Genomic DNA, 16141 nt, shown 5'->3' on the forward strand with positions numbered 1-16141 from the left:
ACTGGACAGCTACATGTAAAAGAATGAAATTAGAACACTCCCTAACACCATACTCATAAATAAACTCAAAATGGATTAGAGACCTAAATGTAAGACCGGACACTATAAAACTCTTAGAGGAAAAACACTCTTTGACATACATCACAGCAAGATCTTTTTTGATCCACCTCCTAGAGTAATGGAAATAAAACCAAAAATTAAAAAATGGGACCTAATTAAACTTAAAAGCTTTTGCACAGCAAAGGAAACCATATACAAGATGAAAAGACAACCCTCAGAATGGGAGAAAATATTTGCAAACGAATCAACAGACAAAGGATTAATCTCCAAATTATATAAACAGCTCATGCAGCTCAATATCAAAAAAACAAACAACCCAATCCAAAAATGGGCAGAAGACCTAAATAGACATTTCTCCAAAGAAGACATACAGATGGCCAAGAAGCACATGAAAAGATGTTCAACATCACTAATTATTAAAGAAATGCAAATCAAAACTACAATGAGGTATCACCTCACACCAGTTAGAATGGACATCATCAGAAAATCTACAAACAACAAATGCTGGAGAGGATGTGGAGAAAAGGGAACCCTCTTGCACTGTTGGTAGGAATGTAAATTGATACAGCCACTATGGAGAACAGTATGGAGGTTCCTTAAAAAACTAAAAATAGAATTACCATATGACCCAGCAATCCCACTACTGGGCATATACGCAGCAAAACCCATAATTCAAAAAGATACATGCACCCTAATGTTCACTGCAGCACTATTTACAATAGCCAGGTCATGGAAGCAACCTAAATGCCCATCGACAGATGAATGGATAAAGAAGATGTGGTCCATATATACAATGGAATATTACTCAGCCATAAAAAGGAACAAAATTGGGTCATTTGTAGAGAAATGGATGAATCTAGAGACTGTCATACAGAGTGAAGTAAGTCAGAAAGAGAAAAACAAATATCATATATTAACGCATATATGTAGAACCTAGAAAAATGGTACAGATGAACCGGTTTGCAGGGCAGAAATTGAGACACAGATGTAGAGAACAAACGTATGGACACCAAGGGGGAAAAGTTGCATGGGGGTGGTGGTGTGTTGAATTGGGAGATTGGGATTGACACATATACACTAATATGTATAAAATGGATAACTATAAGAACCTGCTGTATGAAAAAATAAATAAAATTCAAAAGTTCAAAAAAAAAAAAAGAAACCCTTGAGAACCTTGTAAAAAAAAAATAATAATAATAATCCTCTAGCCAGACTGATCAGGAACAAAAGAGAGATGATACAAATTACAATATCATGAGTGAGAAAGGCAGCATCACTACAGATTCTGTAGATATTAAAAGGATTGCATGATAATATTATGAACACCTTTATGCCAATAAATTTGACAACTTAGATGAAAAAGGCAAATACCTTAAACACACAGACTACCAAGGCTCACTCAAAAGGAAATAAACAAGCTGAACATCCCCATATCTGTTTTAAAAATAGATTTTACAGTTAAAAAAGTTTCTCGAAAACAAAACTCCACTTCCAGAAAGTTTTACTCTTGAGTTCTACCAAACATTAAAGAAGAAATAACACTAATTAAACACAGATTCTTCCAGAAAACTAAATAGGTGTTACTACATTCCAACTCATTTACTGAGGCCAACATTATCCTTGCAAAGCTGGTTTAACATTCAGAAATCAGTCAATGTACTTATCCATATTAAGAGACTAAGGAAAAAAATGTAATTATCTCAATGGATGCAGAAAAAGCTTTTGATAGAATATAACATCCATTGCTGATAAAAACTTTCAGCAAGCTAGTAATGAAAGCGAACTTCCTCAGCTTCAGAGAGATCATGGTCAAAAAAATCTTAAAGGTTACATCATATTTAATTATCAAAGACCAAATGTTTTTCTCCTAAGATCATGAACAAGGAAAAAGTGGCTGTTCTTACCATGTATATTCAACATTGTACTGGAACTAGCCAGTGCAATAGGCATAAAAAGGAAATAAAAAGGTACACAGATTAGGAAGGAAGAAGTACAAATGCCTTTGTTTGAAGATTACATGACTATCTGAATCTACAAGAAAAGGAAACTAAAACTAATAATGAGTTTAATAAGATTCTGTAATGCAAAATCAGTATGCAACAATCTGATGTATTTCTATACTCTAGCCATGAAAAATTAAATTAAAATTTAAAAGTTTATTTTTCTGTCTAGGTAATAAGTATTTTTATTGAAGTACAGTTTCATTTACAATAAAATATAAATATAAAAAATACTTAGCAACAAATATGTCAAAGGAAAGGAAGACCTATTTACTGAATACTACAAAATATTGCTTATAAAAAATTTGACTGAATTAAATGAAGATATATACCATGGTAATAAATCAGAAGACTCAGTATTGTTAATATGTCAAAAAAATTATTTGTGTAGGCTCCTAGACTGCTGGAAAAATAATAGAAATCGTAGTATAAATAGCATGGCAGTAGGAGAATGTGTGGAATGGCAGGCAGATGTGATGGCAAAGAACAGGAGATAAGAGGTAAACATGAAACTGTAGACTGGGGCCAGATCTTGAAGGGCTTTGTACACCACGCCAAGAGCTTAAGCTTTTCTTGAAGAAGTTGGAAGTCATTGGCTGTTTTATCTGTGTTTAACTTTTAATTTTCAAGTAGTTTTAGATTTATAGAAAAATTTCAAAAATAGTGCAAAGAGTTCCTTTCTATTTCTCACCCCCTTCCCCCGATATTAATGTATTACCTAGCCATAGTACAATTATCAAGAACAGGCAGTTAACACTAATGCAATATTACTGAGTGAGGTACAGACCTTACTCAAAATTCATCAATTTCCTTAATAACTTTCTTTCTGTTCTAGAATTTTATTCAGGATCCCATATTGAATTTAGTTGTCATTTCTCCTTAGATCCTCCAGTTTGTAATAGCTCCTCAGTCTTTTATTGATGACCTTTAAGACACAGAAATGACTTAGTGAGATCTAAAAAAAATAGATAATACTTGTTTACAATGTGGATGATTGGAGAAAGGTTAAGCTGAAGGCTATGAAATCACACCAGCTTGGAGACAGTTTTAGTAATTGGGTTAGTGGTGATATAGATTGGACTGAATGCATAGTTCATCATATTTTTTACCAAGATCTTCTTATTCTTATAATATTTAATTTGCTGGAGTATATTAATATTCTGTCACTTGTCTTGAAAGAATCAGTTCTAAATCCAGGACGTGCCATATTATAAAAGAATAATAATTTTAATAACTAGAATGTCTGTAAAATGATGGGAAAAGTTTTGAAGACAGACATATAGTGTAATATGGATTATTATTCTTGTCACAATTTTGTTTAATCCTCACTCTTTGTTAGCTGGGATTATGCAGACAAAGATCAAATTTTACCTGTATCAACTAAATATAACATTCTGCACTCATGTAGTTTCTTAAAGTCCTATAGCTATCTTTCCGGTATCCTAACTTCTGTCAGCTGGTGATCAGTCATAGGGTATAGGATGGTGAAGATGTTGTTTTAGATAGACTTATCATTTTATAAGTCCATAGGCTGTGGGAAGAAGGCCTTTTTACACGTGATATTAAGCAAAATATTCCCAAAAGTCAAAGATTGACCAATTTGATTGTATAATAATCTTAAATCTTCTAAACTGTACATAAATTTAAAATACAGGAAGAGTAATTTTAACATATAAATAACAGATAAAGGGCTGATACTGAAAATATGTGACGCTTTCCTTCAAATTAATGACAAAAAGACAAACCCATTCAAAGGTCACATTTGTTGCCTATCCTTCCATCCTCATCTTACACAACTCGCCATCGTGGTCTCTGTACTCTAGCTACCTGCTTCTTTTTTCTGCCTCTTAGGTAACACAGCATCTTTCTGTGGTAGAAGGCATCTACCACATTATATTTCTTCTAGTTGAAAATATTTTCTTCACTCCTTTTCATCAAGGTAACTCCTTTTCACTACTTATTCTTCATATTCCCAACTCATAGTCTAGGAAAAATGCTTTTGAGCTACTATAGACTAATGACTCCTTTTGACCTTACCTCTACTTACCACATCATTATACATTCATGTGAACATCTTATATCTCTCCCATTATACACTTACCTATTTTTGACCCTTTCATCCTGAGTACCTGACACTTGCCTGATATAGTGTATACCTTTGACATATGCAACATATAGATGTATATGTACATAAATATGTGTGTTCATTGCATAATTACCAAACTAACATTAAAAGGAGAGGGGACTAATCTGAATTTTTATAAAATAGGAGGCTATGGAAATACATAATTGAAAGGTTGTAAAGTACATATTAATATCATAAAATCCAGGTTCCAGCCTTGTCTCCACTACTTACTGAAAACGTAAGAATAAGACTCAACTTAGTGTTCAATAAATGAGGATAGGAATTTATTCAATATAATCATGTTGATAAAATCGTAAAATGAATATAAAAACATTTTGTAAGTTCCAAACATATATACATAGATAAAGTAATATTTAGTCAATATTTTTATCACTTTTATCACATCATTATTGGTAAAACCACTCTAGGGCTTGACTGGAATTATACTTAATATTTCATTGTTGCTTCTCAGTACCTTTTCTCATCCTTGGCCAAATATTTTGTATATAATCTTCATATTTGGAGCTGAAAGTATAGAGGCAATGCCTTAATCCCAAATCCAAAAAGAAAAAAAAAGAGAATGGTATCAAAATCATTATACTTTCTCTTTTACATCTGGGAGGCTGACATTTTCTGAATCTTGTAGTAAGAGAGAGTTACATGTCTTCCAGTTATTTATATGGGCCTTTATCTTTAAAAACAGCGATTTTCTACTTAGTATGGCCCAGGCATTGAAGTCTGTGCCAGATCTGAATCCCAGCTCTGCCATTTACTAATGGTATGAATTTGGACCATGTATTTAACTTCATACATTCAAACTGAGCCAGTTTTTTTATTTCAAAATGAGAAAAATAAAACTCTTCCATACAGGGTGGTTATGAACAGTAAATGGAAAAATAAAATGACTTATAGTAGGTCCTAGGTTAAATGTTTAGTCCACCTGAGGCTTAGATTATGAATTATAACTAAAGGTTCGTGATGGCAATAGATGACTGAAAAAATAGTTGACTGAAAATTGTTCAGTTGAGTTCATTTGATGACTGGTAATCAACCATTTTAGCCATTTATATTCTCTGTAAGAAAAAATTGTCTTAATGCTTTTTAATTATAATTAAATGAATTTTTCCATATTCTTACTTCCTAAGTAGATAATTATGATTAAATTGGACCTTGTAACACTATATATATAAAGACCATCTTGATTTAGAAGAATTTGTTTCAAATAATTGTATTTTTGGCAAACTATATTAATCATATGTCAACTTAATCCCACCTTTAATATGCCACCTCTCAGATGGTTGCTGAAAATCATAATTTACGAAGAATGCTAAATATCTGGACAGGCTGAAACTGGTTTGTGTTACTATACTCTTACAACTATAAAAGCAAATGTCACTTGTGTTTTGGTAGATGAAAAAGGAAATAAGCAATTATAAATACTATGCTTGTGATTCATTAATGAATGAAATAGAAAAAAAAGTTAAATTAAATTCAGCTCTTGTAGAAAGAGTACAAATCTTTCTTATCTGCCATGGAAGCTTACCTTATTTTCTCATCTATAAGAGCTTACTGATTATAAAATTCAATATTGATTAATGATTTTTCAAGAAAAATAATCCATCATATTAAATGCATTGATCAATTCTGAAATATGTCCTGATTTCAGATATTATAAAACATATCTGAGAAAGTGCATACATTTTATTTTTTTAATTAATTTTTATTGGAGTAGAGTTTCTTTACGATTTTGTGTTAGGTTCTACTGTACAGCAAAATGAATCAGCTATACATATACATATATCCCCTCTTTTTTGGATTTCCTTCCCATTTAGGTCACCACAGTGCATTAAGTAGAGCTCCCTGTGCTATACAGTATATTCTCATTAGTTGTCTATCTTATACATAGTATCAATAGTGTATATGTGTCAATCCCAATCTCCCAATTCCCCCCATTCTCCCCTTCCCCCTTGGTATCTATACATTTGTTCTCTACGTCTGTGTCTCTATTTTTGCTTTGCAAATAAGATCATCTATAACATTTTCCTAGATGCCACATATATGCGTTAATATATGATATTTGTTTTTCTCTTTCTGACTTACTTCACTCTGTATGACAGTCTCTAGGTCCACCCACGCCTCTACAAATGACCCAATTTCCTTCCTTTTTATGGCTGAGTAATATTCCATGGTATATATGTACCACATCTTCTTTATCCATTCCTTTGTTCATGGACATTTAGGTTGCTTCCATGTCCTGGCTATTGTAAATAGTGCTGCAGTGAACATTGGGGTGCATGTATCTTTTTGAATTATGATTTTCACTGGGTATATGCCCAGTAGTGGGATTGCTGGGTCATATGGTAATTCTATGTTTAGTTTTTTAAGTAACCTCCATACTGCTTTCCATAGTGGCTGTATTAATTTACATTCCCACCAACAGTTTAGGAGGGTTCCCTTTTCTCCACAACCTCTCCAGCACTTACTTTTTGTAGATTTTTTGATGATGGCCATTCTGACCAGTGTGAGGTGATACCTCATTGTAGTTTTGATTTGCATTTCTCTAATAATTAGTGATGTTGAGCATCTTTTCATGTGTTTGTAGCCATCTGTATGTCTTCTTTAGAGAAATGTCTATTTAGGTCTTCCACCCATTTTTTGATTGGGTTTTTTTTTTTGATATTGAGCTGCATGAACTGTTTGAATATTTTGGAGATTAATCCTTTGTCAATTGCTTCATTTGCAAATATTTTCTCCCATTCTGAGAGTTGTCTTTTCGTCTTGTTTATGGTTTCCTTTGCTGTGCAAAAGCTTTTAAGTCTAATTAGGTCCCATTTGTTTATTTTTGTTTTTATTTTCATTACTGTAGGAGGTGGCCCAAAAAAGATCTTGCTGTGGTTTATGTCAAAGAGTGTTTTTCCTATGTTTTCCTCTAAGAGTTTTATAGTGTCTGGCCTTACATTTAGGTCTTTAATCCATTTTGAGTTTATTTTCTTGTATGGTGTTAGGGAGTGTTCTAATTTTATTCTTTTACACATAGTTGTCCAGTTTTCCCAGCACAACTTATTGAAGAGGCTCTCTTTTCTCCATTGTATATTTTTGCCTCCTTTGTCATAGATTAGGTGACCATAGGTGCATGCTTTTATCTCTGGGCTTTCTATGCTGTTCCATTGACCTATATTTCTGTTTCTGTGCCAGTACTATATTGTCTTGATTACTGTAGCTTTGTAGTATAGTCTGAAGTCAGGGAGCCTGATTCCTCCACCTCCATTTTTCTTTCTCAAGATTGCTTTGCTGTTTGGAGTCTTTTGTGTCTCCATACAAATTTTAAGATTTTTGGTTCCAGTTCTGTGAAGAATGCCATTGGTAATTTGATAGGGTTTGCATTGAATCTGTAGATTGCTTTGGGTAGTATAGTCATTTTCACAATATTGATTCTTCCAATCTAAGAACATGGTATATCTCTCCATGTGTTTGTGTCATCTTTGATTTCTTTCAACAGTATCTTATAGTTTTCTGCAGACAAGTGTTTTGCCTCCTTAGGTAAGTTTATTCCTAGGTATTTTATTCTTTTTTGTTGAATTGTGTAAATATTATACGTTACGTCTGAGTTGTAGAAACATGAAAGAATGAAGTCTTCTTAGTTTATTATTGTAAATAGAAAGAAGATAAGGGTCACTTTTTGGGATACTTTTATTCTTATTAACTCTATGTATCCTCTTTTCCTATACCTCATCCCCACTCACAAACTAAGAAAATTAGAAAAATAGGGAATTTCTGCTTTCCAGTTATGGTTATATTGTCAACAATATTATTGGGAAAAAGGAAAGGAAAGTCAACGAATATTAGATGTTCTGCAACAGTCACCTCAAAGAGCATTGCACTTACAATCCACCAGACTTATGTGTTCCAGAAAGGGTTACACATCAGAACTACTCAGATAACATATCATGATGCAAATACATGACTACCAGTAGAACCTCTAGGAGTGAAGTTAATCATCTGTATTAAATCTCTACTTTGAATTCTGATGCAAGGGAGATTTTGGAAACAATATGGTAAATAGATTGGGAGCTCTTTGAGGATAGAATCTGCCATGTATATTATCTAGTCTCCAAAGAAGTTCCTGGCCCATTGTTGAAAGTTGATAATTAAGTGTTGAAGAGTAAGTCTATGAATTGAATGTACAAAAGTCCTGATGCAACTTAAAATCATTAGAAGATGTTATATCAGGAAAATTGGTCAATATAAATAAGTCAGAAGAAATATCACAGGGGATAAGTGTATTCAAGAAGGATGGTGCTATCCAAAATTATTTACTGAGTTCTCATTGAATTTTGAATAACATATAATCAGTTTCAAAACCCTTAATAGATTTTATTTTAATCTTATTTTACTTAATAAAAAAAGAAGACAAACTGATTAGCTTCAAAAATGAAAAAATAGTGCACATGGACATCATTTAACTTAAATTTATGTATTTAGACGGAGAACTTCATTTCCATAACTGCCAAATGACCAAAAAGGGTGAAAGTGTTGCTAATTGCAGTTGCTATTAGAAAGAAAAAAGAAAAAAAAGAAAGCAAAAAAAAGAAGAAAAGAAAGAAGGAAAACAAGAAAGAAAAAAAGAAAGAAGGAAGGGAGAGAGGGAGGGAGAGAAGGAAGGAGGGAAAGAAGGAAGGGAGGGAGGGAGGAAAGAAAAGAAAAAGATAAAAGGTATGCTTTCAGCAATTAATGCAGGCTACAAACATCTTTGATAGTGTTACAATTTCAGACAGCTGGAGTCACAAAACCAGCAAGCTGTTCAATATCCTCTATATGTTCGGAGGTGTGTGAGTACATGCATGCATAATTTAAGTAAATCACAGGGCTTGAAGTAATCAGTGGGAAAGCAGCATGCCATTGAGAAATCCTTGGCTTGGATTCTTATAATAAAACAGTGGTGGATACACGCATAAACATGCTGATATTTCAAATTCAGTTTTCACACTGTACGTAATGAATTAAATGTGCATTGTATGTAACTAAAACTCTAAATATTGCAGTCCTCTAACAGTCAAGACATGGAATTCTTATAGTAGAAGATAGACTGCTTCACTAAACTTTGCTTCTGTTCTTGGTATAGCCCTTTATTTTCTCAAATCTGTCTTCTGCTGTCATGAGTCTCTTTTTTTATACTAAATTTTATATAGGGCCCTAGGAAGGGTCGATGCCCAGAGGAAGTATATTTGTTATCTTCTCTGCTTCAACCAACATTTTATATTGGTAAAATGGACAAAATGCACATCATATATAGCTCTGACAGGTTGCCTTGCAGACCTATTTTTAATGTGTCCAGCTGTCAATGAGTACCAATCTATTTTAGATGTGTGAGCTCTTTTTTTCTCTCTCTATATTGGGACTACTGCTTTTTACAAACATGAGGATAGGCAATCTCCATTGAGGTTTCCGCGATGGACAGCTCTATCTTTTCTTTGCCATAAAGCAGAAACTAACACACCATTGTAAAGCAATTATACTCCAATAAAGATGTTAAAAAAAAAATTAAGTTTGTAAATATCCCTTGCTTGCTATGGTGAAAAGGCTATTGAACAATGAGTTAGAGACCTGCTTCTTTTTTTTTTTTTTTTTGAAGGTGGGTGTGTGTGTGTTCTTAACAACTGTAAACCATTGAAGGTTGGGGTCACTATAAGAGGGATGCATGTCTATGACTTGCAGGCTACTACTCTCCCAGTCTCTTCCTATGAGTAATCTAACACGATGATTCTGCTACTCTTTTTGAGTCTCCGAATCCTTCTCCAAACAGTGTTCTAGGATGCGAACATACTGACAGTCACGGTTGGCATTGCAGTTAAAGCTGATTTTCCATTCTGGACTACGTGATCTCTAAATTACCTTTCAGATCTAATATTATATGGTTTTCTGATTGCAAATTTGATGATTCTTACTTTGATTTTATAGGGAAAATTCAGTTATTCTTGCTAGTATGTGTAGCAGGATGGATAATACCAAATAGCAGATAATCTTAAAATAACACATTTTGCTTATATAATTTTTAGTATTTGCTTAATTTGTGTTCTCACTAACAGAGGTTAATGGAAGTAACATAGTTGATAGGAGGAAATCACAAATTATATACTAAAGCAAATTTTTCTGTTAAAGAATGATTAATATATGACTCTTCAGAGTTTATCTTTCTAAATCTGAAGATTAAAATAGACAATTTTCATGTATTGTTATATGTGACAGAATATAATACTGAAACTTATTTTTTCATATCAAACCTCTCTATTTATAACTTTGTAACTTTTGTGGTAAATTTATATAAAATATTACGTTCATTTGATCACTTTAAATTATTGTGATCTAAAGATTGAGTTCAGCTGTGTATACCTTAAGGCACTTTTCTTAATTTGATATTAAATGCTAAATGAGCCAAGTTTTTAAGCAAAATCTTTTTTAAAAAGTGAATTTCTACTTGCTTATATAAACAAGCAATAGTCTTGTTTACTTCTGTAGTGAAACAAACTTTTGACTAGTGTTTTTGCATAAATTCATTGAAAGTATAACTATAAATCTGTATTGCTTCCTATAAATGTTGAATTCATGAACATGAATAGGTTCTGTGTGTGATTTTTACTGAAACTTCGCCTGCAATCTGTTATGGTCTAAGAAGCATTGATCACTGATGCTGTCTTTCACAATTATTTGAAATCATATTACCTTGCTCATGCTTGAAAATTATGTCCCTAGTAATTATTAATTTATTTGTATGTGTTGGTTGGCTTAACATTAATCATAATAAATTTATTTGATATTTATATGTGTGTCACTAGTATAGTACTTCTAAACTTTCATTTTGTCAGCTTTCATTAACTGGCCAATTTATTACATGGAGGTACTTATCGTCTAACTTTTCTTTCAAATTTTTCAAGATATGTACAATCTATAATAAAGTTTGAATCCTGAGAATGTTATATCTAGAATGCATCAAATCTAGAATTAATACTGGAACAATTATGTTGTCTTATCTTCTCAAATGGAATTAATTTTGCCTTGATTCTTTCTATATTTACTTTTGATTTTATTTCTAAACTCTTGACTTCAAAGATTGGCATTCTGAGATATCACTTCTGAACTCTTTTTTTCTATATATGCGGTGTCTTTATGTTTACTTATAATTTATATTTTTTCTAGTTTTAAATAGGTTTTGAAGTAAGAGTATATGCATACACAGAATAATTAAAATGAAATTAAAATAGAGATCATAAGCCGTGTAGTAGAAATTAGAAATTGTTCAGTTGGAAACCAGAATGAGATAGTTTCTGAAATGTAGACCATGAGTTTTCCTTTTTGATTTCACCATGAGTTTTCTTTTTTCTTTTTTTTTTAAAGTTTTTTTTTTTTCTGATGTGGACCATTTTAAAAGTCTTTACTGAATTTGTTACGATATCGCTTCTGTTTTATGTTTTGGTTTTTGGCTGCGAGGCATGTGGGATCTTAGCTCCCCGACCGGGGATTGAACCCACACCCCCTGCACTGAAAGGCGAAGTCTTAGCCACTGGACCGCCAGACAAGTCCCATGAGTTTTCTGATAAACAAGGAAAAGAACAAAAACATTTTCATTTCTCCAGTTTAATAGGAGAGACAAGTGTCATCAAAGTTTTAGATACCAGAATGGCTGTTTTCTGTGGCTAGAAATTCCTTCCTCAGACTCTTCATCTCCCCCTTCATTTATTTACCATTTTGCATATTATCTCTTTTCTTAAAACCTTGTATTATATACTCAGTAAAGAGTTACCTTTTCCCTGAATTATACATTGAGAATTATAAAAGTATAGCTATCACTCTAATTGGATGCCTATCACTCGAGAGACAAGTAACAGACACTGAATTATCTCTCATCCTCACAATAATCCTGAAAGATTCATGCTATTTTACCCTCTTTACAGATGATGAATCTGAGACCAAAAGAAGCTGAGAAATTTGCATGAGGTCAAATAGCTAATTAGGATAGAATTCTTGATCTGTATTCCAATAGCACTTTGTAATGGGAGGATCTCCTCATGTAGAATGTTCCTTTAAAAAAAAAATGTTTCCATAGTTGTAGAATAGCTGTGTAAGCTTTATTCACTGTTCCTCAAAAAGAGAAAATATGTGAAACCTACTGACGTTTGAATATTACTGTGCTTTCTTGCAGCCTGTGAACTCATGAATCAAGGCATCTTGGCCCTGGTCAGCTCCATTGGCTGCACATCAGCTGGGTCCCTCCAGTCTTTGGCAGATGCCATGCACATCCCCCACCTCTTCATTCAGCGCTCAACAGCTGGGACCCCAAGGAGTGGCTGTGGACTCACCCGGAGCAACCGGAATGATGACTACACTCTCTCTGTTAGGCCACCTGTCTACTTAAATGACGTTATCCTGCGAGTGGTCACAGAATATGCCTGGCAGAAGTTAATTATATTCTATGATAGTGAATATGGTGAGTGTTTGTTGCTTGTATGAGTTTTGTAAGCTGGTATTTGCATGGCAGGTAACTTCGTTAAAATCTTGAAAAATTTAAGGAGCTTACTTATTATTATTTGTGGTTTTCATGTCCTGTCACATTCTTCTTACAAATCTAGTGGCAACAACAGAAAACTTTGTTAACACCTCAAATTCAATCTTTTGTACATATCTCGATCTTCAAATAATGGGAAGTCATAAAGACAATACTGTCTTTCTCCTCTTTCAAAAAGATTTATATCTCTATCTAATAAGAAAAAATCATTTGGGACAGATCCTGGAACACTTTAAAAAATTGCCCATTTCTATTTTTTGGTTCAAAAAAAAAAATCTAAAGTATCTTGCTTACACCCTTGTGTAGACTTTAGTATCTACTTAGTACTTAACTCTTTGAAGGTCACTGAAATTATATCACTTTATATTTATCCTGGCATATTGTCTACAAAATGAAATCTCGCACAAATACTGAGTAGTATAAAAATACTTATTTTATTTAACTTTCTAAAGTAAAACACAAAGCGTTTTACCTAAATTTGCCATACTTTGAGAAGACACTTTCTCTCAGTAGTTTTACTTGTGTTACATTAAGAAAACTAAGCAAAAATAATATTATTTTTGTATAAGTATTTTTTCCTGAATTAATCTACCTGCTTTCTAGCTGACTGATCCCAGAGATTTTCAAATATAGCTTCTCTTTTTTTTGTCACTAGGAAGAGAGGAAATGGAGTAGAGATCTATACATTCAAATGAGAGGAAATAAACAAGATTCTGATAAAGAACTTATATTTTGAAACGTGTTTCCTTAGAGATTTGCCTTAAGAAGGAGTCTTAGAAAAAAATTTCTATTCAGTATGGATGGGCCTAGTTTTTACATTTTTATTTTAAAAAGTTAAGAAGATTTACACTCTACAGTGCAACTTATTTTTCTTGCAAATAAATAACTATTTAAAAATGAGTTCTCTTGTCCTAACCTACTCAGCATTTTGAACTGTATAAGAGAACAGTTACACAAGAGTAGGCCAGAAAGTGGCATCAATAGAACTGAGCACAAACAGGTTGGCAGAAATCTGGGAAGCAGCAAATAAGAGCTCCTGTGGACTCCCAAAGAGGGAGAGCAAGTGGCAGTTTACATTAGCCCTAAATATTCAAAGGTCACATGGGGTTTTGGCAGCTGAGTTCCATTAAACTTGATGGGTAGGCTTCAGACAAAAGTCTGTGGCACTCTCTAAAAGCACAGTCCTTTGTCCCCAGGACGGAAATCCTTATTTTGTTGCTTAATTCATATTAGTTAGGGGTCACAGAACAAAGACCAAGAGACTGAAATGAATAAAATAAACAAAAAGGAAATAAAAATAATTGGCTCATCACTAAAAGTAAAGATGGAACACAAATCTGATAGTCACTGATAGGATTATTTAGTGAATATAGTAAACTCTAGCTCTGGAATCAACATACTGAGTATGCCTTTGTCAATTTTTTCTAGTCAGATTATCACAACATTAAAATGAGAACTTTACTCTTTGATTATAAATGTCCACGAGGAAAGACTATTCCTTGTTAGCTTGTTTCCAAGTCCTACATGGATTACAGTTAGGAAATTCTTGTAAGAGAAGACATTTTAATTACTGATGAAGTAAATTTTTTTTAATGTACACTAAATTCATAGTCACACACTCATTTACATACATTTGAAATTCCTCATTCTCTTTTCTTTTGTTTTCCTTTGACTACATAAGATGCTATAATCACAGTGTTTGTATCCTCTGCTAGAAGCAGTGTTTGTTTTAGGAATAATGAAAAACATTTTCCTTTACTCTGATGATAAACTTGACTTTAATTTATTATTTAATTTAATAATTCATGAAAAAGTACCCTGCTTGTACTTATTAAATTATTTCCAGTAATAGTCTTGTTCAATGAAACAAAATTTTCCTTTGATACTTACAATAAATCTTGCTAGTAAAGAACTGGGCTAGAGTCCAAAGTAAACATCAAGCTATCCAAATACCTTGTGCCTTGAAGAGAGCTACATGTATTTACATATCCATTCATCGATGTCCTCATTTTAAGTTCAAACATCAGAATTATACTTGACTTTTATCTCGGTTATCAGGAATTACTTTCATTAAGGAGTGGATTAAGCATCATCCCTGGATGGAATCAGGCAGCCTGCTGGAGCCAAATGTTATTGAAGATATATTTTGCTTAGAAAAATATACTTAAAGAAAAAGATTAGGTTTCTTATCCAGTTTATTAGAGAAACACTTATTTCCAAAGCAGTTAATCATGATTAAGGGCACAGTGTAAAAGTCTACTTTAAATTCCTTAACAAAGAAAATTCAAGTCTTTGATTCTAAGTAAATGGATAAAAAGGGGAAAAAATGAAACCTTATTTGAATGGATTGATTCAAGACATTTTTTAAAAGGCTTGAAAAGAGGAAGTGTTGAACTTTTAAAAATATGTCATTCAGGAAACGTTCATAGCTCACTTGCTTAGTGCAAATACAAAACATGAGATTAAAAGTTTTACAGAATGTAGTCTTTACTTTTAAGAAGCTTACAATTAACGAAAGATAAATATTTATATGACTCTCTTAATAGAGAAAATAGTGTGTTGTGTCATGAACGATGCAAACTGAATGCTAGTGGTGTGCAATGAAGAAAGTGTTCAATTTAGGCAGCAGTGATCAAAGCAGGCTTCAGGGTGCACTTTGATCTTGATTATTGCCTCTCAGAATCCTACCTAACTTTAAGTGTGTGAGAGACGGCCATTCCAATAGACAGTGTGAGCAAGTCTTGCAGCAATAAAAACATTAAAAAATAGTATCTCTGAGCATTTTTATTGGCCAGGCAGTAGAATAAGTATTTTACATTGTATCATTGAATTTTCTCAACAGCTATATGAGGTAGATAATATTTACGATTTTACAAATAGGAAAACAGAAACAACTGATGGGTAACTTGTTCACAAAACATAGATAAGAAGCATCAAAACTGAGATTTAAAGTCTGACCAGAGCCTGTCTATACTCCTATCCATGTATAATGAGAATAAAGAGGTTGCAGTGAGCTATCACCCAAGAATATAGCAAGGGATAATCTTACAGAGAACATGTATTGCATCCAAGCTCTGTTCTAAATGCTTTACATGTATCATCTCATTTAATCCTCACAGCAGCTCTGTGAGGTAGATGATGGTGATGATGCTGGTGATGGCCATGATTATACCACAAGTGTAAAAAGCTAAAGTAGTAAGAGGTCAGGTGACTCAAAAGTAAGTCCAAGAAGCCTGAATTCAAACACTAATAGTCTCCTCCAGTCCCTGCTCTCAACAACTGGACTATTTTGATACAATAGAAAAAGCATAAGAGTAATTTCTGACACTGAAAATTTTTAAAAAGTTTACAAATGACATGTATAGAATCATTTTTATTAAAGAGAGATAATGTCTA

At 32.9% G+C, this 16141-nt stretch overlaps 1 protein-coding gene across 4 annotated transcripts in view; it reads left to right on the top strand.

The window, feature by feature from the left end:
- Positions 1-16141, top strand: part of GRID2 (glutamate ionotropic receptor delta type subunit 2) — a 1417069-nt gene that overhangs the window by 711223 nt on the left and 689705 nt on the right. For all 4 annotated transcript variants that reach the window (XM_082391643.1, XM_082391645.1, XM_082391644.1 and 1 more), the window contains exon 3: positions 12383-12667. In XM_082391643.1, coding sequence (XP_082247769.1) covers positions 12383-12667 — 285 coding nt within the window. The remainder of the gene's footprint in view (positions 1-12382; positions 12668-16141) is intronic.

This window comes from Balaenoptera borealis, assembly GCF_965194805.1.
Source record: "Balaenoptera borealis genome assembly, chromosome: 4".
Lineage (NCBI taxonomy): Eukaryota > Metazoa > Chordata > Mammalia > Artiodactyla > Balaenopteridae > Balaenoptera > Balaenoptera borealis.